The sequence below is a fragment of the Plodia interpunctella genome, chromosome 6 (genome assembly GCF_027563975.2).
Source record: "Plodia interpunctella isolate USDA-ARS_2022_Savannah chromosome 6, ilPloInte3.2, whole genome shotgun sequence".
Classification (NCBI taxonomy): domain Eukaryota; kingdom Metazoa; phylum Arthropoda; class Insecta; order Lepidoptera; family Pyralidae; genus Plodia; species Plodia interpunctella.
In genome coordinates this window covers 7651145-7674837 of record NC_071299.1, presented here as the reverse complement: position 1 = coordinate 7674837, position 23693 = coordinate 7651145, and the positions used below count along the sequence as shown (strand labels likewise).

At 32.6% G+C, this 23693-nt stretch overlaps 1 protein-coding gene across 6 annotated transcripts in view; it reads right to left on the bottom strand.

Moving 5' to 3' along the window:
- dnc (dunce) overlaps nt 1-23693 on the bottom strand; it is a 334918-nt gene that overhangs the window by 162833 nt on the left and 148392 nt on the right. For 2 of the 6 annotated variants that reach the window (XM_053746310.2, XM_053746312.2), the window contains exon 1: nt 1312-1560. The exons of 3 other annotated variants lie outside the window; for them this stretch is intronic. Coding sequence is in view for 1 of the 3 variants with exons in the window: in XM_053746311.2 (XP_053602286.1) it covers nt 10961-11109 (149 nt within the window). In the remaining 2 variants the exon portion in view is untranslated. Of the gene's footprint in view, nt 1-1311; nt 1561-10960; nt 11217-23693 lie in introns of those variants that run through there. One more of the 6 variants, XM_053746311.2, reaches the window with a different exon arrangement.

Below are 23693 nucleotides of genomic sequence, written 5' to 3'. Positions count from 1 at the left end.
ACTTAAATCTGTTCAGTTTTCTAGGCGCGATTGAATTTCAACATACCCAAATGCTTGTCCAAACTTTCTAGTTAGGCATTGGAACTGAATGAATACCCTATACAAACTTAACTTTCAAAAAATGTTTGTTAACAAGAAAAATGTGGGGAGAAATTCGGAGTTGGTTCGAGAATATTATTTCCTCGTTAAAAAGAAGTTGGTGAAGTGAAAATGTTGCGAAAGTTCTGTTTTGATTGTATAGCTTTCGGAATTTATGTTGATACTCATAGAGCTTTTGTAAGCGATAACAACTCGATTGTGCCTTGAATTTGTATGGGTATGAATGTTATTTTATTTTTTATTCACATTCAGATAAGTTCGTGATAATTATTTAAATTTTTGGTGTGTTTGAATACAAATATTGACATTTCGTAAACATGAAATATTAATCTAATACAAAAGATAATAATATGAAGTTCATATTATAACTCTACTAATGCATACACAACCACAAAGTACGAATACTATTACACTAATAATAAACATATGTTACCACTGAAAGCTATAAAGTAAATTAAATTTGGCAAAAATATCGAATGTCTTAATTACAAAGAGTGATAAGAATCGCAATTTTTCAAAGTGAGCAATTGAGAACGAAAGGCGATAGATTGATAGCCACAGATAAGCTGGGGAAACTGTTAGCACTAGTTTTATTTACTCTAACTTCAGTAAATTAACAACAAAATACGAACTACTAAATTATCTAAGCCGTTGTGACTAAAAATTTTTAAAACCCTCGCTATTTAAACATGGTGGCTCTGACTGGGGTGGCGGCCTAATCAAAATCGGTACAACGTCTCTCTCTTATCGTTTTCCCAGTTTCTTCCACAGCCGATGAGCGTAGGAGCCCAGGGGCCGCTTTCCTACTTTTGCGTCTTCACTTCGTACGGTCGTCGGTACATACATTTATTAGCTATGACGCCACAGATAGATGTGAAGATTATTCAGACACGTCAAAAAACCTTATAAACTATTTGAACCAAGTAAATATCTTAAAGAGTTTTGTTTCATGTTTCACTCTTGGAAAGAAACGAATAGTTTGTAGTCGTAACCAACCAATAAATTTCCTAATGATAACAGTCATGAAAAACTAATTAAGAGTGTTACGTCATTCAGTTTTATATCTGCCAAAAGATGTAACTGATACGCGTATGTACTTGTTTTTATAAAGGCATAAGACATCTAAATCGCAATCTCCGTTAATTAAACACTTTCATGTGAGCAAGAAATAAACTTTCTTAAAATTATTTAACGATATTTGGTACAACTCACAAATACTTCAGGCTTGTTGCATATACTTTTAATAAAAACACTGACACATTCACGTCACTAATTCAAGAGTGCGCATCGCACAAACACAACAATTTGTTTCGTGTAACTCGATAAATTAGTCACTAATTCGAAACTCACAGGACGCAAAGTGTAAGTCGTTTAGTATCGGGTAAAAGGTCCGGTAAATATGGTTATAAGTAGTACTTTCTAATTGGGAATGACGTTTATAGCGCGCGGAGTGTTTTTCCGACTGCGCGTGAGGCTGGCGCGGCGGCCGTCAACTCGAGAACGCTGATGACACGTCTCTTTGGATATTTGGTTCAAGAAATATTATCGAGATATGTCACTGTCTACTGTTCTCCGCTCATCACTCATCAGCAAGACAAAACGCTGACAGTTTCCAATATTACCTTGATTTCATTTTGCCTAATGACAATTAATGAATGTACAATGTACAGTCAACAAGTACTAAGAAACGGCAATAGCAGTGAATTTGCATTGATTTTGAAAGGCTTAATGTTTTGCGGACTGCTATTATAAAAGCAAAATGTTTAATTAAAAATACTTATATGGGGTAATATTGTTCGCGAATAAGAATTTACTAGTAACTAATTATAATTATTCAGGTAGTAATATTTATTTGACTTTAACGTCTACCTCACGAACCGGTGTATTGGAAAGGAGATTTAAAAGAATTTAAATAAATACATTGAAAGACCAAAGATAAAACTGGTCAAGGGCAAGTCGGACTCACTCAAGAAGGGTTTAAAACACCTCACGAACCGGTGCAAATGCGCCGGTCAAACAAATGTTTTTATTTATTGTGTCTCGATTCTCCGCGATCGACGGGTTAATGTGACAATTTAATTTGAAACTCATCCACCAATTTCATATAATTTTCGAAATACTGGTGACAATTTGTAAGGTTTACTCATATACCCAACTAACTGGTTAACTATGTTCTAATTAATCTCGTATCTTTGATTTACTGATATGCTAGTAGCCCTGAAAGAGCAACACAAGGGAAAGTAATAAAGGAACCCTCAAAATAAGAACTCTTAAGTAATTACTTAAGTTCGTAATAGCTCTTATATAAGTAAAGTGCAATAAACGAAAGATGTGTGTATAGTCTCAGGAGTGCTGTAAAATATAATGTTACACTATACCATTAGGAATCATACGAATGAAAAAAAAATGTACCAAAATACGCTTGTATGTTCTTAGAATAGAATCGTACAACTACTTTAAAGCTAATTTTATTTTGTTATTATGAATTTCTAAACATATCGCTTTTTGGGGATAATTGTGATACATTAAAAATAATGATATTGAAGAATTAAAAGTAGAAGCAAATACAGGGCCAAATAATTTTTAAAATAATTGTATTTTTGTCTACCTAATTTAAAATTGGTATCTATTGAAGTCTAAATTACCACATAATGTATGTATTTTCCAGCAGTAAATAGAATGATTACATGTGTTTGTTGTAAAAATACTCCAATAATTTAATTCTAATCCGAATTTTTTTTCGGTTATAGATAAAAGATTTTTATTACGAATAATTTTCCTTATACCCACACAAATCGTTTTTGATTCTCCTAATCGGTAACGCAGAAAAGTTTTGACCACTGTTCGACAAAAATAAGTCCGAAATATAAATAATATATTATTCAACTGCGATTCTGAAACCAAAACACAAAATGCTAATTTATTTTTATTTTAAGTCCACAATTAATATTATTCCACATGAATCACGTGCGATATCGGCCATAGGATATTAATATTGCAAGATATAATAATAACGCATCTGTATGTGTTTGCGTGCGACCGGGACAGAAATAGCTTGTGGCAGCGTTTCAAATATGTCGCACTGTCCTAAACCTCAACTCGAAGACTTGTCAAGACCACTCCTTGTAGCTCAAATAATAATGTCCATAATGATGTCCTCTTGTGTTTATTTATGTGTGACGACGTCGTGTCTATGCCATAAACAATGGTTTTACACGTCATGAGAAAAGAAAATAATGTATTGGAAGTGTTTTTATATATCTGTGATTGGAAAGGAGATGTAAATTAAAATTTAAATAAAAGCAATGGAACCAAAAGAATCCCCAGTTTGCTTGTTAGGTCTAAACTATCGTACACCTGGTTTAGACCATAATCCAAATAGTTATACAGAGCAGTAGAACGCCAACTGCTCTGCTCCTTTATCAGCTTGTATTCAAAAATCTAGCGAACGAATGGAAAGTGATTGACAGAAAGACAGTATGATTCATTTGGCAAGAACCATTTTTCACGAATCGACAAATTTACAGTTGAAGACATGTGAGTAACGTAACGACTACTACGAATATAACAAATAACTAGCTGTTACAAAAATGTTTATGTCCCTCTCCACCCAAATATCTCATCTCCACACAAAAAGGATAAATAAATACACATTCGCATTTTTATTTGTTAAATTATTAATAAAACAAGATAGATATTCGGTTCATTTACGATTACGACACATCTTTGAACCTGTTCGAGATCCCTCGTAATTATTTAGAAACTGGATAGCTTTGTGCGATTACAGAGCTCTTTTAAGAAAGGAGTATTAAAATAGAAAGTCTCTGTGATTAAACAAACACTTCCACGGAAAGGGCAAATAAAAACGAAATAGTCATTAGTCTGTAGCCTATTGAGAATTACTATATAACTAACTTTTGGCCGTGTAATTTTCCCACAGGAACTGTTATTTTTCCGAGACGAAATGTAGGTACCCTATGTAATACCTTCCCCATGCTTCAAACTACATGTATACAAATTTTGAAGAAGATCGGTTGAGTAGTTAGAGCGTCAACAAACAAACAAACTTACTTTCGCATTTATAATATTCATTAGGATTTAAAATAAGAAAAAATATGTAATAATGACGCAATGAAAAAAAATTCTTTGAAGAACTAATTTCTGAATGTGCTTTGAGTTTGACTTTGTTATGGAAATTAGAAATAAGAACAGAAGATCATGTTTTAGTAATGAATTCACAGACAGTTATTGTTGATTGATTACGCAGTTTAATAATATATATACCCGAACATATAATAACCTTTTTTGGAAGATGATTAAAAATAAATATAGATTTACGTAACATATTTTTTACTCACCAGTATACTTATACCGGTTGTTTGGTGTTTTTCTTTTTCATTTCTCTTGTATACGCGCGTGCCGATTTCCCTTACAAAATGTTATTAATTTAATAAAAATCGTTACGCTTCCATACCTAGATGCCGTTCATTTGCAAGAGAGCGTATTCTATTTTAGCAAAAAAATCTTTTCATCTTTACTTCGAAATAAAAAAGGCCAATTGGCGATAACATTTTTGAATATTATCGTAAAAATTCAATCTTCTCTTGTTTTCCATACAACGCTTGCGAAATCATTTGGGTAAATGGATAATATTAATTGGTTGTGTACACAGTTCCGATATCGAAACTAATTCAACGACAAAACTAATTCAATTTATTAGAATGAACAAAACCTTTAATTAAAATCATTCATAACAAACATTTTTTAAAATTTATTATTGTTATTTAGCGTTGGAGTATTTCCGAGAAATAAATAAAAAAATGTTCTTTCAATTTAAAAACAAAATGTTTTTCGTTCTGGTTTTACACTATTTTGTGATAGCAACTTAGCCGAAACACAATACAATACTTACTAAACTTTATTGCATTACGAGGGAAGGTGCGAAGTCGTAAAACAGGTTATAGTATGAGCCTGGCCCCGGCTAAGTGAATTGAGTTGTATTACTGTTACATGCTCAAATATTAGTACGATGTATTGTAATAATTTATATTTAAAATAGGTCTAGGTATAGGTCTAGGTATAGGTCTCCGAATCCATCCATACTAATTAATATTAATATTATAAAATGTCTGTCTGTTCTGCTTTCACGGCTAAACCACTAGACCGATTTTGATGAAATTTGGTATGCATATAGTTAAAGACTTCCGTTCAAACATAGGCTATTTAAAAAAAAAAACCCTCATATGGCTATAATAGGGCGTGAAATTACACGATGAAAAAGCTAGTAGGTTATTTGTAGAATTCGTAATCCACAGAGTAAATATTACGTTGGAAAAGTTTACAAGAGTTAAATGCAACAGGAGAAAATAGACATTATATTATTCGTATAAAAATTGAAGAAACAATAGAATTCCTTATTATAAAAGGTCTCTTCTGTAAACAACATGGTCAGAAACGAAATAATAAAAAAATATATTGCCACCAAGGTTACACTTGCCATCGATACAGCATTCACTCAATTAACTGTTTTGTTATGCTTTATTGAAAAAGCGAGTTCATCAGATTATTTGATGGATCGTGTAAGGTTCCATAGCATTTCAATTAAATAAATTATTGATAATTATGAATGGATCATTATGAATATAAAATGTTACAAATGTATTACCACATTACGCATTTTGAAATGAAGATTAATTATTGCAATTCGTTCTTTTGAGGCGATTTATTGTAATATTTTACTTTACAGTGTGATGTTTATAACAAAATTACAATAGATACAATAATCCCTAAATATCCCTAAATTGTTTTTAATGAAAAAACTATATGACGCATTCAAATTAAATTGTTTTACATAGATTCAAAACGTATACATTTTAAAATCTTCTAAATTCATTCAATTTTAAATTCAATCCATTTTCTAAATTCCGTGTTAGAATGTATCAAAATGTGTTTAACACGGTTGTACTTTACCACAACTCGGACAATGTACTTACATGAAACTAGATTGAAGATTAGAACTACATTGTTTGTCGAATTGCGTCAATTCAGTTCACGATATTTCAGTACAAACGATACAGTTCTATCGTGTCCTTGGAAAGCTAAGATATGATCACAACTGACTGAGTATATAACTGGTAACGACAATGCAATAACTATATAAATTTGAAGAGACAAACGGACGACATGAAACACACATACTTTTTTAACATTATTTGATTTAAAATTAGCAAGAGTTGATTGCTTTATATATATGAAACTTATTTTACAAGAATTAGAAGTATATATAAGTGCCGAACCATACATTGTGATGACGATTAACCAATAAATTATATACAATGGTTCGCAGTAGCTACAAATAATTTATATTGCATTTAAATGCCAGGAAAAATATTATTGAAGGAATTTACGAATGCGAAGTCAAAATTATAATATTAAAGGCTCCGATTTTCTGACATGGTGTAATTATTATTCTGTAGGGGTGGAAGTAAACACGATAACAAAATGAATATAATTTAAAGTAATTTATGAGCACAAAAGGTCACGATAATTCAGTAAAGCTAAACCAACCGCCCTAGAGTTTCATTTTTCGTTTCCGATTTGTCTTCAATATATGAGAACGTTTACCAGCAAGTTCAAAATCATTGAAGTTGTCGCCTTGATGGAGATCAGTCGAACATCCTCATTATCATTCTTCGTGAGAATAAAAATGTTGAAATTGTTACGAAAATACTATTTCAATATTCATAAGAGTTGGTTTCTGACAAATCTAAGTAAAGGTAAACCTTATTTCTTATAAATTTTCATGTCTTTGTGTCTTCCCTCCGGCTAAATGCCCTTGTCCCTTTGCAGCCATGCAAAGAATTGCTAGCTAAAAATATATTAATTCTATGAGTTATATAGATTCTTAGGAAGATAGAAAAGTTGTGGAATTTGGACCATGTTTTTCCCTAGCCAAAATTATAATAAAACATGATTTGCATAAGGCAAGTACCTTCAGAAAACCCTTTCCTTTGAGACGCGGGCTTATTGCCGGAGTTAAACGATAAAATGAAGCATTTAAAAAGGCTATTCCTAACTCTCGTTAAGTTAAAGTTAATTACGTTGGTATTAAATTATTATTTTTTATTCGTTTAATAAGCTCCTTTAGACATTACAGTCGAATCTTCAAAATTATTATAATAGAATATATGTAACATCAGGTTACATCAGATAAGAGAGGAAGTTTTTGTTGTATAAAGCCAAACTCCTAATTATTGTTTGTTAGTAGTACCTATTTCATGCCAATTAAAATATATTATAACAACAATTATCTTTCGAACAATTATGTGAATAACAAACGAACGAAACAAACTTTAAACTTTATAGTTATAGGGAAAAAGCGCTAGTTGAAACAAAAATTATAAGATTATAAGATTTTGTCCAGATTTTCTCAAACTATAATATAAACCTTACATAAAGAATGCGATTTGTGTGGGTATAATATAAACCTTACATAAAGAGGTGATACATAATATAAATCTACTGAAATCTTATGTTTTAACTTTATTTAATATAACATTTATCTTTTCCCCCGTGGTTTTGTCGAACATTTTCTTTCCAGGATGAATGGTACCTACGTCCTTCTCCGTACCTATTTCAAACTACATGCATGCACAATTTGAAGATAGCAAACAAAGCGTGATGAGGTAACAATCAAACATACTTTCGCATTTATAATATTAGTTGGATGTTAGGATTTCTATGCCTAATAGGCCGAATATGCTATAACTTACTTACTCTTTTAACATCTTTGTATCATCATAATCTAAGGAATAAATGTTCTATTTACTTTATCCCGACATTATCATACAAAAATTCTAAGTACCGATTCGTCCAGTCACGGGGACACGACGGCATTAATTGGTACCAAATGGCTATTTCCGATTTTCCGAATAGGACTATTTCCTGCTAAAAGGCTTTATTTGATCTGCCTTTCTTTGCTTATTTGTTCAGTTATGTTTGTCATGAAAATAGATAAAATAGACATTTATATATCGTTGTGCCCCAAAAGTAGCTCTGGTAAAAAAATATTTAGTAGTTTTGGAAGATTAGATTTTCAGGCGGATCCTGTGCATTAGAGTTAAGTGGGAACACGCGAGGATTCTATTATGTATATTATGTAATCTATAATTATGTAATCTACAGCATAAACAAAATCACGATTCAGGATGTTACTTTCCTGTAGTTTGAAATTTAATACAAATATATATAAGACCTTCCCAGTAATATATTTTATCTTGGAATAAACGCGGAGATAGTCGCGAGCGGCCGCTATTATAGATATGAAGGACAGAAGTTTGTTGCTTGTAATAACTTCATTGAATGGAAAAAAGTACATGAATTAAAATGAATCCAAGAAAGATACATGTACAACGTCGGACTTACATAGTACATATATGTGGCCGTCCAAATCAAAAGGGACTGATTGCAGCTGGCACTTAGTTCTTTTTTGTTGTTGATCGAATACAAAACAACAGCAATAATGGCGTTATTGCCGGGCGTCATAAGGTTCCTTTTGATTTAGACGGCTTCATATATTCATATTAAAAGTCTATCGAAGATATATAACAAATATATAAAGCAAATGGGATCTGGACTCCAATGTAAGTAGGAGATATAATAAAGGCTTAGGAAAGGATAATATCCTTATGTTTATGCGATAAGGTAGGTGGAGTAAGTAACCATCATTTTTTCACATAATGTTCTGTGTTAATTTCGATCTTATAATACAATGTCTACACAATTTGTCTATTTCTCATGTACGATTGATGAAAAAATAATTACTGTTACTTTTTTAACCGTAATAACCTATCTTTATCCTGGAAAATCCACCCCTAAAGGCGAGAAAGTGAGAGCAAGTTTTGATGAAAACACGTCATTTTGAAAGTGAGACGCTTTAAATTTTATCTCCTTCTACGAGACAAAATTCCTCCAGAAATACACCTCTTTTCTAAACTCCATTCTTACTAAAATATTTAGTTTAGTAAAACTTTGACGAGCAGTAAATTTTGATATCGAGTGTAACCCAGTATTTTCAAATTACATATATTCTTTACGAGCTTGTAAATAGTATATATTACAAGATTTCCAAACTGTGATAAATGGTCTACTATAGTTCACAGTGTGCGGTAACGAATGTGACAATGAAATATCTATGAAGGGGGGAAAAATAAAAACCTTTTTTGGTAAATTAGAAAATAAAATTCTGATAAAGTGATATTTACACAATAATAACCTAAGTGGGATTTTTAAAATTGATTTTTTATAACGTTGGATCGATTTAGATATAGTTTTGTGTTTGTATTAATTTCTTTAGCTCCAATTATTTTACGTTCTTAGAGAATCAACCCTATAGCTATAAGCAAAGTTCGTTAGTCATTTTATAAAAGTATTCAGCAGAACAGTCGAACATCATTAATTTATTTGAAACTAAGTTTTTTATTTATTTATTATTATCATACATCTAACATTACAGGTTATAACCTAATACGTTAAAATGAACTTAGCGCAGTCTATAGCAACTTCAGAATCCTAGTCCTAAATACAATATCGGACTGAAAGTGGCAGGTACAAAACCGTTTGTGTTTTCATAATGTAGGGCAGATCATTTCAAGAGAAAGACAGATGGAAACTAAACAAAAACAGCCGAAGACTGTGATCTTATAATAATAAACGAGGTTAGTGGGGACACAAACCAACGATAGGATAGATGCAAAACTGTCATTCAAACGCATAAACATTACGTAGATAAAATAAATAGTAACAAAAAACAGGTGCATGGCATTGGTAACGACATTGCACATAGCCAAATAAATAATAGTATGTCTAGTACCACAGATTTTTTTTTGTTAAAGAAAAACCTGTGATAGCGTTGTACAAAATATTATGTACGCCCTTTAATAATAATGTACCTATAAATATTTGCTGCACTTGAAATGGCAGTTATTTATTTAAAAATAGAACACTAGGTACACGAAGAGTATAAAATGTTTTATGACATTTTGCACTCAGAGTAACATCCGATTTTGAAAGTGTCCATTGGCTCATGAACATGAGAGGTATATGAAGTTACACATCTGCTGTCACTCTAATTCATTTATGAGATTAGTAGTTATGCGATGCTTTTGTTGTGGAAATGTCCACATAGTCAATGCGCTACATGCATCTTATGAATATTCAAAGTGTACACTACTGTTGTCTTAAGACCACACACTGAGGTAGGACAATTGTGAGAACCACGAATATTTTTTTTTTGTTTTTCATGATTATCCATTTAAACAAATAGATTTTTAATCCTTATCCTACTAATATTATAAATGTAAAAGTTTGTGAGGATGTATGATTGTTACTCTTTTATGTAAAATCTACTAGGACCAATTGTTATAAAATTTCATACACGGGTAGAATATAAACTGTAATAACACATAGCAAGTATATTATAAAACAAAGTCCACTTCCGCGTCTGTCTTTCTGTTTGCAATAAATTCAAAAACTACTGGGCAAATTTTTATGCGGTTTTCACCAATAGATAGTGTGATTCCTGACGAAGGTATTATGTTTTACTTTAAACGATATGATATAAATATTTCTACCCCATAACACAAAGTCTTCAAATTACTTTGTGCTAACTCATGGTGTGTGATTTGTCCCTATTTATTTAATAAGGTTTTTTTAAATTTAAAATGTTAAAACCTTCTCCACCCCTCGTTCCCCACCATAAGTTGTCATTATGGCATTATGGTCGGTCATATTGGACTTATTTTCTTCTTGCAGCTCTTGAGACGATGACACTAAAATTATATAAATCGAACAGCCGACTTACCCACATATCCAGGAATGTCTCCGCCTGGGGATTGAAGCTAGGGTCAAGGCGAAGGGTGGCAGCGCAGCCGGAGGGTCATCCTGTTCGTCTTGCGCAGGCGCACCACTCACCCGCAACTCGGGTACGCGCAGCTGGTGGCGGCCGCTCATCACAATCAGTTTCTATCCCAAAAGCCCATAATTTAAACACTACTCATCAGTCACTTAACTCCACTTTTATCTGCCTACTTGATTGTAGGTTCAAGTTCAGATTGGACCTGCAAAAGAATGGTTTAATGCCTAACTGTCCGGAAATTTTGATTTTGGAATGTGTTGTTAAATATCGACTTGATGTTGAAGAATTTTCTCATCCGAATACCCTCAAAAAATCTTTATGGCACTCCCTAAAATACTCTTGTAAAACCGTATGGTGTAAGTTCTGGCTTTCGTTTCTTATACAATAACTTCGTTAGCAAGAATTTAAGAAATAAAGCGTTATTATAACTTCACTCGATGAACATCATGTTGATGTTGAGTCAAAGTAATTTGTTTTCCATTTTTTTCAGCTAAAAGATGTACATTACTAAAACTTGCAATACTTTCAATTTTATACTGTTTTTATTAATTATTCGTCTAGACAAAATATTGGAATTTTATTTTCAGTATTTTTGTATTAGTTTATAATGGTTAATCCTAATCTGTGTGACGTAAGCTTTATTGAGGTTCGCATTGACATCGGGCAGACTCGGCTATGTTCCAGAAGCCCCGCGCGACATCCGCTTAGTGACGGTGTTAAACGTAAGAAGATTTTGTTTAATGCTTTTCACCCTTGACAGTTTTCTCTTACAAAACTGCTAAGAATATGTTTCGTTGAATTCCCATGATTAGATAGACAACAATTTGATATTTGCACAACGCGCACACAACAAAAGCACAACGCCACTAAGGAACTTTTCGCTCCAATTAAATACTTCAACCACGTCACTATATCTTAAGGATATGTACGTTACTTAGAGTAATGTAAAAAAATATATTTGTACTTATACCTAAGTATAAATTTTGCGCCTAATAACTAAAATACAAGATGTCACTGCAACAACAGCACCTAATTTTGGTAATTGACTAAGAAGCATTTCCCTACAATTCGAAATTAATCTCAATGTGTACGTGTAGTGTAGTTTATTTCATTATACGTATCCTTTCTGCATGCATTAGTTCAGTTTGGAGTTCGACTCATTTGTCTATTAAAAAAGGTTGAACATGTTAGCTATCATTTTCACTCGTTACTTTCCAACCTTGACCCACTGTCATGAGCTGGCGACGGAGAATGTCAAAGCTTGTCGGAAGACGTTATTTCCTAAAAAGGGCTCTTTATGCCTTTAAGATGTTCGCATCTGACGCAAACTAAAAATGCTGTGTTTTATGACGTAGATACACACATAGCTTGTATACTTGCATGGCAGTTGCTAAGTAACTGGTATGTCAAAGTCATGGCACGGTGCACATGCCAGCTACCGGCATGCCAGTTATATGTCCGTTTTATTTGCACCGTATTTTGCAAACGGTTTTTAAATTACCTACGTCATTATTTAATATGTTATGTATTTATATAAAACATTATAGGCTATGTATCTATAAATTAATTATTTATATTATCTTTTTCGTCGCCATATTTTGTTTAATTTATCTATTAGTATTGAATGATTATTTTAGTAAATTAAATCGTGTTTTGTCTCTTCTGAAAACAATGCTATTGGTTTATAAAGCCTAAACATAAACAATTTTAGTTATCGATCGAATTCTGATAATAAATTCTACAACAATTTGGCTATTTCTGATACTTCGCATATTCTTACATCTGCGAAAACGAAAACAAAGCATGACTCAAGCAGGAACATACTCGTATTTGTGGGGAAAATTGTGATATTGCAGTGGGTGGTACGTCCCAAATGATTGTCCCATATGTTGGCCGCACGCCTAATACCTGTCGCGGCCCTGCGCACAAGGCTGCCCATATTTCACGTAATGTCGACCTAAAAGTTAATTCCGGTACAGAATTAGGTGACACTTTCTGTCGCTTTTAAATGGAAACTGAAAATTTGCACCGATGCGACCTCCTTTTTAACCCGCGACGACAGTCGGAGGGGAGTTATAAGTTTAACGTGCCAGTGCGTCTATGTGTCTGTCCGTGGCATTGTAGCAGCCAAACCGCTGAACAGATTTTAATCTATCTTCTTGTTTCTTTTGACACAGTATTTAGTTTATTTTGAAGTCAAACACAAACGTCTGAGCATTTCAATGCAATGATTTTGCTAGGATTTACAATCGCTTCTGTCTGATAAAAAAAACTTAATTTAATTATTAGGTATGTATTCAATAAAACCTCTCTATGATAAATATCCCTAACAATTTTGTAAATTCAATTTTTATTAACATTTATTTTCGAAAGAATAAATTTCAAAACTATACACAAAGTCCTTACGTTAAAAATCCAATACAATAAAATTCTCTTCAAAGAAAAGGGCGCACTAAAACGGATATTTAATTAAGAAAAAAGCTAGAAGAATTCCTTTTGACTACAATCAATTTCTAATTATCTAAAAGTGTATCCTTTCATATTGAAAATCCTAAATTCGAGTTATCGAATGAAATTGTCAGTTAACATAAAATGGCGTATGTCATTATAGTAACATCCCCGTCAAAAACCGCAATCGCCATATAAAGATTATATCTCGTTTTTACCGAACAAACACAGGGACGTGTGTTTTTCATTTAGTTCCTACCAAAACAAACATTAATAATTGCTTCGTTTATTTATTTTGCTATATTGAATAAAATCTGGCACCATAAAAAAATAAGAGATCCGCTTACTGATACGTAATACGAGTGTACTCAATATTGGTGTTAATCACAGATTATCAGACAGAACATTACAAATCTGTGGTGTAAATAAATATTGCTGACAGTAATTATGAAAAATTGGTGTATTTTGAAGCTGAACGATCAGTTTCAAGAGGCAGAGGGGCAAACTGAAAAAGTGCTGGCTTGATGTCATCAATGAGGTATACTTAATAAAGATGAAAAAAGTAAGAAGAAAACGCTGTGATGAAAGAGAGACTGGTGTGTCCAGAAAATATAATTGTTCATATGAATAATAATTTAGAACGGAATTATGAATCCGTGGTAAAACATGGAAAGAACCCCGACGGTATTAACCTATCTATAGAAATACTACAAGGGCCGGTTCACATGGGAACAAAAGGCATAGATAAAAAGAAAAGCCGACAGGGAATTGTTTTGGAAGAATTTCCTGGAGTTACATCGGACCGGACGTCCAAATGAAACATATAATTCTATTAATTTTACAAGCTTTCAATTAGTTAATTAGTCTTGTAAATCCCACTAATATTAGAAATTCGAAAGTTTGTATGTTGGTTACATCTTAAATTTGTATGAAATTTGAATTTACACATAGGATAGTTTTTTATTGCGAAAGTAGGTACGCGATTCTTGTAGAATTGGTCATAATCTTATAGTCAATAGTGCTTTATAATGTTGATGGGTGATGGCACTACTGTACCTAAAAACATATGTGTTTTTATAATAATTAAGCTGGTAACACCGCGGAGTGCAGGTAGTTACTAAATAAAAATGTCTGATATCACCTCAAGATCCAACCACAACCTATTTATATATTCGTTCAATAAGCCCGGTATTATGTCGACCAAATATTGATTCTAGTCTAACAGTGATGTTTTTAACCTCCGACAACAGACGGAGGGGAGTGGAGGGGAGTTATAAGTTTAGCGTATCCGTGTATCTGTTTGTATATCCGTGGCATCGTAGCAGCAAAACGGCTGAACTAATTTTGATTTAGTTTTTTTTTATTAAATAGCGAATTTAATCGAGAGTGTTTTAAGCAATGTTTGGAAAATGTGTGTGCAGCCGTTGGGATACCAACAGCTCTTTTCCAGCTGATGGGAGGATGCAAACAACTCCGTCAACAAAAATCATGTATTATTATTCGGCTCCATATTGTTTGGACCACGAAATACCATGGAAACTATGTACTAATTTCAATATTATTGACATAACATCAATACCTGAGAAATATAAATAAATATTTACATTGTACATATTTACTACCTAACCAAAGGTAATGTGGTTCTAAATATCGAGATTGACATCTCGTCATCATCATCTTGAATTTTGCTTGTGAAACCTATTAATAACAAATAAAATTTTAAGACAACTTATTCATAACAGTATAACAATTAGGTTATTTAAGTATTGAATATTCGATACGAGAGTAAATAAATGATCTAGGTGATAATATAAAGTGGAAGTGTTTGCAAGTTTGTGTATGGGAAAATCTACGGATCTACTCTGAAACTGATTTCCGAAATTATTTTACCATTAGGACAATAATCTTGATAGGTATTATGGTAAGTACTTTTTATTCCCATATTCCAACGAGAGCGAATAGTATCACTATAAAAAAAGAAATAAGTGGGTAATTTCAGCGGTTTTCACATTCTAGCAGGTTAAGTTAGTAATATTGAACTAAGTTATAATCTTTTAATAGGTAGCCTCTAAGCTCGCCCCTTGTTTTAATGACCTTATTTTTGAGTTATGAGTGAGGGAGGGTGGTGTTGCTGGCGCCATTGACCTTAACATTGTTCGCTTGTTCGGAACCCTGGCTTGGTAAGAGCCATAACAGGGTAGGGCAAGCTGCTCATGTCGTTCCATTGGCAGGGTTGTCAGTGCAGCACCCGATTCAACTTAGCAAAATCGAATAGTTCTAATTGATCTATAGATATAGACCAATCGAACATCTTTGTAATGCCAGATATTAGGTATAACGGCCAAGAATTCGTTGGATTTAGGTAAACCACATTCAAACGAATCCGTACATTGCTGGCTTTGTTTTGCAATGATTATCGGAAGGAGAGAAAAAAATGGATCTTATTTATGAACAATTACCACGCAATGTCAAATATCTAACTCAGTACATTATCGAAATAGTAAATCTTTCCGCGTTAGAACAACGTTCTTATAGTAAGTAGGTATATTATATCCTTGAATTCAGTGTTCATTTTGAATTAGAGTTAGAGTGTTACTTAGTGTAATATTCAAATAAGCATTCAGCGAATTGCTTATGAACAGCAACCCTGGCGATCACTGAGATCGCGACCTTTGCGTGCGCGCGCCTGACAGCCACCCGGCACGCACGCCCCGCTGATACTATTTGCTATGATATGCCATCAGGCGCTTTGACATTCTCGTGAAAAACAATCCTTTGCTATCTAAAAACTTATACGTATATCCTGAAATACTTACTTGGATTACTGAATACTTTGATTAAAAATAAATATGTTCCGATCGTGCTTTACTAAACCACCAAATAAGGTAATAATATAATATAATTTACATAACAAATACATACCTACATGTAGTCATACCTATTTCATGAAATGAGAATTTCAGATAACTAATTACGTTATTACTTTTTGATAGAATATTGTTAATAAAAAGCTACATCCATAAAATCTTTCATATAAGTGGACGGCATAGATTGGCTGGCCCATGGTCTAATTTTACGACAAAATGTTAACGAGTATGTACCTAGCTTTCAATATTAACTATATCTGTTGTATAGATAACATAAACCACATAACATACACATGATAAGATCATTGATTTCTTGTTAATTAATCTGATAATGGCGCAGTGAGCACGCGATAGTATTATCTAATAAAGAGTGTCAAATGTGAATTAGGTTTAGGCGTTTTGGCGTACTACATCACGGGTCTCTCGTGATAGGAATAACATAAGTTTTCGCTATGTTAACTAGTTTATGCCCGCGTGTGTGTTTCTAGGTACCTATCCGAATAATTCTGACATAATCGAATAAATGATGATAATTGATTAGTTTCTGGCGTTTCTTCTCAGCAGCATCTTTTAAATATGATATTGAAAAGTTTATGTGAATTAATTTCTTATTAAAATAATAAAAAATAATTTCTTATGGAATAATTTAGAGTTATAACTGTTTTATAAAAAATACAGGAGCACTTATTGAGTTAGATAAATATATAATAACAATACGACGTGACAATCCTTCAGATACTCGTAGTTAGGCATAATATACACATAAGATATCATTCTACCTATATCATTGTGCAAACACATAGTGTGATTTAATTTAATTAGCGTCGTCATTGTAATGGATTCACTTGTAGGTATATGGAAAACCAGGATAATCTTGTACTGGAACGCATATTCTTATTTTAAGACATCAATTCCTTTGACGTGGTTGTGATTTTACAAAAAGCAATTATTTCTATGGTAGGAAGTAATTTGTTGCGGTCTATTCGTTAATATCTGTCTGTCCAAAACCCAATTAAAAAACTTATTTCCTCATTAAATATACCACGCATACTTTATAGTGACAACTAAGAAGTCGACACATTTTGAATGTTACATTAGTGTTCTGCGGAAAATATTTGGTCAGCCCTTGGTCCACTCGGGTGAATTATGCGTAAAAACGATTTCTCGTGGTCCAATCTTTTATTATATTCTATCAGACGTTTTTATTATACCTACATATTTATTAAGGCAGTACTGCACAAAAATACAATTTATAAAAGTACAATAGGCGGACTTGACAGTCAACCTTTAAGTAATACATAAAGTGCTATATTGCAGTTATTACTAAGCGTATAATTTAGTGTAGGTATATGTATATTCCTCAGGAATTATCTATCTATTTAGAAAATCCACATCAAAATCTATTGCATAGTTTTAAAGATCTAAGCATACATATTATAGGCACAGACAGCAGGAAGCGACTTTGTTTTCTATTATGTAGTGAATCACTTTCAGTTGGTTCTATATCATGGGCGTTGTAATAATCCGGGCCATGGAAGTGGCGAGCCCATGGTGAGCTGACGTCAACCGGCCAAGAGATGCCTTGTTTTATTTTATTGCCGGTCCGGGTACGATCTACGATGTTTACATAGTGCTGTCCAATTAGCAACAGTTGTAAACCGAATTTTACCATTGTGCCAGAAGTTTTTTGCGCAATTTTTCGGGAAATATTTAGGAAGGGAATAAATGCTGCGCTTAGAACGTACCTAATGCGTAAATCTCGAAAATATATCACTTTAATAAATTAAATTACAATTTTGTTGGTTATTACACACAATCAAATGCGATATTCTTTGTCTGGACTGCTACAAATCTAAATTAGTTTTGGAACCAAGGGATTATGTAAATTAGTTAAATAAATTCGTTTTAATTTTTTAATTTATATAAACAATAACATTTCCATAAAGAAAGACACTGTTTCAAAGGATATTTCGACCTGTTGCCTTTTAACATTTCCAAAATAAGTCATTCTATCATACTGTCTACACGGAAATACAAAAATAATCGTTGTGGGATCAAAGACCAATGTTGGGATTAATGGTGGGAACCAAAGATAAAGCAACACGTAACAATTGTGATAGCCATTTTACATAAGAAACCGTGGGAAATACTGTATTAAAGTGTATCCAAGTCAGTTTTCAAACGTTTCGTGTATTAAAACGTGTATTAAACGAATGAAGCTACTAATATCTTCATAATTTACTTTTAAGGATAAAAATAGAAAGGAAATACCATTTCAATTTGCCTAAAAAGCTGCCCATAACGGCTTTAGTTTGTTTTAATTATAACTCTGTCATAACGAGTCCATGTTCCTATTATTGTTTGTAAATAAATAGGACAGTTTAAAAAGAAGTCACGTCGCCACTTGTTTTCTATCGATAAATAAATGTTCCATTGTCTAGACGTCATCCAGCAAGCTGGTGAGGTGGCGCTTCGCAAGACACCTTTTTGTGCAACATTAACCTTCCTACAAATACGTTGTATCCTACTACTATTTATAAATGCGAAGGTTTGGATGTCTGTTAATGTGTGTGAGTGTGGGATGTTATTTAGTCAGTTAAGGAAAATTCGCGAAAATAAAATTTGGTTCGCGAGTAGGATACCAGTTATTTTATTGTAGTGATCCAAAGCGATTGAACTACTGCCTGGACATTTGAATGGTACGGCTAGATATGAATAGTTCATTCAGTAAGTATTAGCCCACGGCGTCTATATTGACTTCAGATCATATTTACACCAAATTTTAATAACCGGCCATACTGTGAAAGCATGACTTTCGCATTTGTATTATTAGAGCTGTACTACACTAATGTGGTGAATTACAAATGAATAGTATGCTTGTTGTTTATCTGCCATAATATATTATTAACTACAGACTCAACCAGTCGTCCAACCCTCTACTTAGTTATATCACAATTAAAACCCAACACGCTATAGTAATTGTCTAGAAACACAAGAATACTACGTCATAATGATAAGGAAAAGCCAAGAGGCGGCCATTAAAAGAAAATGACTTTTTTAACTTCAACTTTGACGGAGATTAAAATATTTTATTGCTTTAGAGATATTACCGAGAATTCGTTTATGGAGCAATGAACCGACCTGAATTATTATTATTAAAATTTTATTTCAAATGAATATTATACGAGTACTTACACGAGTTAATTTAGTTTAAGTAATATTATTTGTACCTCCACGAGTAATTAATAAAATAGATACCGTCGATTATCTTTGTGGCTTCTAATTTCGGAAAGTAAAATAAATGAATTTTATTTTCAACACCTACAACATTTGTTCAAGATGTACAATATGAAAAATATATGCTTATGTAGGATATTATCGAAGTAAAAATTAAAAAGCAAATTATTTTAGGAGCATTTAAAATGTTATTCCATTTCATTTACTACATTTTATTTGTAGTTCAATTGCGAATACTGTCACTATACTTGATACTTTTTAACACACTATGGCAATGACATTGTGATTGGGTTGAAAATTTACAAAATACGTGACGTCACAAGTTCAAGATTGAGGTCGTTGAGTCGATGTTGGAAGTGACTGATCGTTTACAGAAATTTGGGAAGATTTAGCATTGCTGCTATTGAAATAATTAGTTGGACAACGAGCGTCGTGTACCTATATATGATGAGATAGCAGGAGTACTAATACACGCGGAAGAGCGAGAAAAAGTAATATCCCAAAGAAAACCATAATAGGGGTTAACGCCGCTGTATGATACAGAATCATTCAATACCGACAAGTCCTTGTAGGCTGAGGAACAAAAAAGACACAAGACATTAGCGCTCTGTCCCGTTTCTAAGGTTAGGGAAGCATATTTTGATGTTTATAGCAGGAATAACATTTATATATATGCTCACTTATTTTTATAAAATCATTATTCAATAAAGATCTTTAAATAAACTATACATCCTATCTCGGATTTGACACGAACGCTTGTTTAATTTATTTTGAGGATTAAAAGGTAAATTTAAAACTGTTAAATTGTATTTGCCGTAAGAAACCTTGTATATCACATCAGAAAAACAATTCTCTACATATTTATGTAAATGTGTACCTACAAAAAGTTGTAGTAGGTACGAAATTCAACTAGTTGTACCATTTCGATTCTTTAACAACATTATGTATGATCATACATGAAATATTCAGCGTCATTGTACAGCTAACCGCACAAAAACCTGGAACACTATGTGCAGTAATAGAAACGAATCCGCATTGAATTGGATTAGTTTTATGTGATGTTAACTGTATGATGAGCTAGGCAGGCAGTAGATATTATTAATAATTCTGTTACATCTTAACAACTAGTTACTTACTCAAACTTTAAAAACTCAAGGTCCAATAATATTACAAAAAGAAATACTATACACATAAACAAATGAACGTGTACTTACATGCATATAATAGATACGCAATAATGATTATGTGATTGCTGCGTTGCAGTAAAGGAAATTGTAAAATTAATTAATTCCCCATTATTTGTTCAAGAATGTATCGCACTGACAATTACAGGGAAATGACAGATTTTAAATACCACTTCTTACAAAACAATTATTGTTCATACATTATATTAAGCATACATATAAAATATATTTAAAATTTCACGTCATACATGTTTTTTTCTAGTAAAGGAAAACAAAACAACCGGTGCTTATGGCGTAGCAGCTTGATATTACACAGAAATCTGCTGAATATCGTAAAAGGGTCAAAGTATATAGGAGGTAGGCTTTGAAGACGCAAACTAGTTTACAGCCTGCTTTATGATAAGAGGATACCGCAACCAATGAACGCGGTTATGGAAGCTTGCGTTTCCTATCAGATAACAACATTGTGCATATTAAAATTCTGGAGACGAAAAACAACATACATACATACATTATTGTTATGTATTGATTGTATTGTATGTACTGATTTGTATTATGTAATACAAATACAAAACAATTACAAATAGGAAAAATACAATACTGAATCTTCCCTATATAGGTACCTATTCTTATCTATATAGATAAGAATAGATACCTATACAGGGATCATGCATCATAAGAATCCCAGATACGTGCTTATAGCTCAAATGAGCTCATAAAAATGAGCTACAACAATCGTTATCAAAATAAATATGAAGCCCAAACACATTTTTATTCAAAACTACGTAACGTTAAAAATACATCCCATACATTTAAAAGTATGGTAATTGCTACGACTAGAGTTTCAATATTTGTTTGGGATTACGTCGAATCAGTGTTTTTGTTACCTTTTCAAACGAAGTTCATTCACATAACTTTTTATGTGCGATAAACGTGGTACGTTGCAACTACATACGCGTACTGCCCAACTGCGTTGGCATAAACTCTTAATCACATTTCGCAGCATTAATGCAAAAAGTATGTACAAATATAATATTTTGTAAACATAGGAGAAAAAGTGGCAACTTGACTATATGCATAGATGGAGTACGTTGTAAAACAATTTTGTATTTGATACTTCAAATATCCCGAAATTTCTGAACTGAGACGTTATTACGTACGACTTATGGGGAAAATTCTGTTCGATGAGTTTGAACTCTCATTGCTGTTTGATCCACCGAATGGGATCCAACTGTAGAGGATCAAAAGATAATTTTATTTCTCTATAATAATGCTCTTTGAAAAGTGGCAAATAGAAAAAGGGATGCCTATATAAGGGAGAAATAGGAGAGGAATTTGTCGAATATTGGGCTTGTATTATATACTAGCTGCGCCCCGGGATTTTGCTCCGTGAGAATTTCGAGATAAAAAGTACCCTATGTGTAATTCCAGGTTATTTTCTAATCGTGTACCGGTAATTTCATAACAACCGGTTCAGTAGATAATGCGTGAAGAGGAAACAATCAAATAAACAAGTAAGTTACTTTCGCATTGATAATATTAGTTGGGATTTAAAATTCACGTAAGTCTATACATGTTAGTTTAAATAGAAAGTTTCAGCTTTAGTTTGGAACAATTATCTCAAGAGACAGATCTTCAGTTACAGCGTCAGAATAACAATAGAAATGAGGCATGAGAATGTGCTACTCTTGTAGTGAATCACAATTCATATGACAAAGATATTTATCCTATACAAATACAAGGGAAATTATACAATTGGATAAAGGAAAGAGAAGTAATACTAATACAAGTACATAACAATAATATAATTATATTGGAGCATATTGCCGACGCCCAGCACTAAAGCAAATATTATGAAGCACAGTAGTATCAATGCTAGAATATAAGGCTCGATTGTGAATGTGAATCCTTATTAGGACAAATCTAAGGATTAAAAGAACTTTCAGGTACACTGTACATTTAACTAAAAAGGCTTTTCAAGAATGTAGATGTTTTCAGACAACAATTGGAACTGAACTTCCAAATTGTATACAAAAGAAAAAAAACACATTGAATTTTATTTGTGGTTTACTACTGGGGGGTACTGTTTTATTTTTAATTGGCGGACAGACGGACAATGAAGTGATCTTCAAGTATTTTTAAGGTATGAAACCCTAAAAAATATCTCTGATAGAAAGTGGATGTTATAGCTTAAATCGAATACTGCGATGTTGATATTTGAGAACCTGGAACGCCATTTAGGATCGCATAGGCCGTATAATTGCCTTTATGGGCCGGCCATCCCTCGTAATATACACGTCCGGTAGGCTTTTAAGTTTCAGGTACACACGAGTTGTGCTTATCGTATAACTAGCTACGTCCCGGAGCTTCTCGTTAGTATATCGGAATAAAATGTACTCTATCGCTCAAAAGTATGTATCGTTTTACTGGTGAATGAATTTCGGAAAACTATGTGTGGATTTATTTTCAAGCTGTATGTAACTTGATACAAATTATTATTTTATAGACTGTCTATGATATTGTGGTTATTGATTTAAGCATGATAAATGATTCTCGAGCATCGTCAATTTTGTTAAAAATTGCATAATATCCTAACATGAAATAATAAAAAAACTATTTACATTAAAAAAATATATTTTGTATATTAAAGGGAGTTATACTAATATACTAGTGTATACTGTCTGTTACAGGACAAAGGTATACGAAAGAAACATTAAAGGGTGTCCACGTAAACGTGCTTAGAGTACCGGATCCTATTTAAACGAGTGACTAACACCTTTGCAGACCCCAAATTATCGCAGGTAAAAAGGGTGCTCCAAATACTTATAAATGGAAATATCTGTTTATTTTGGACGACACTGTTTACTTTGTATGTGGCATTTAAATAAGCCGATGACTAAGCTATACATAGTATTAGATATAGCTATATATAGTATATTATAC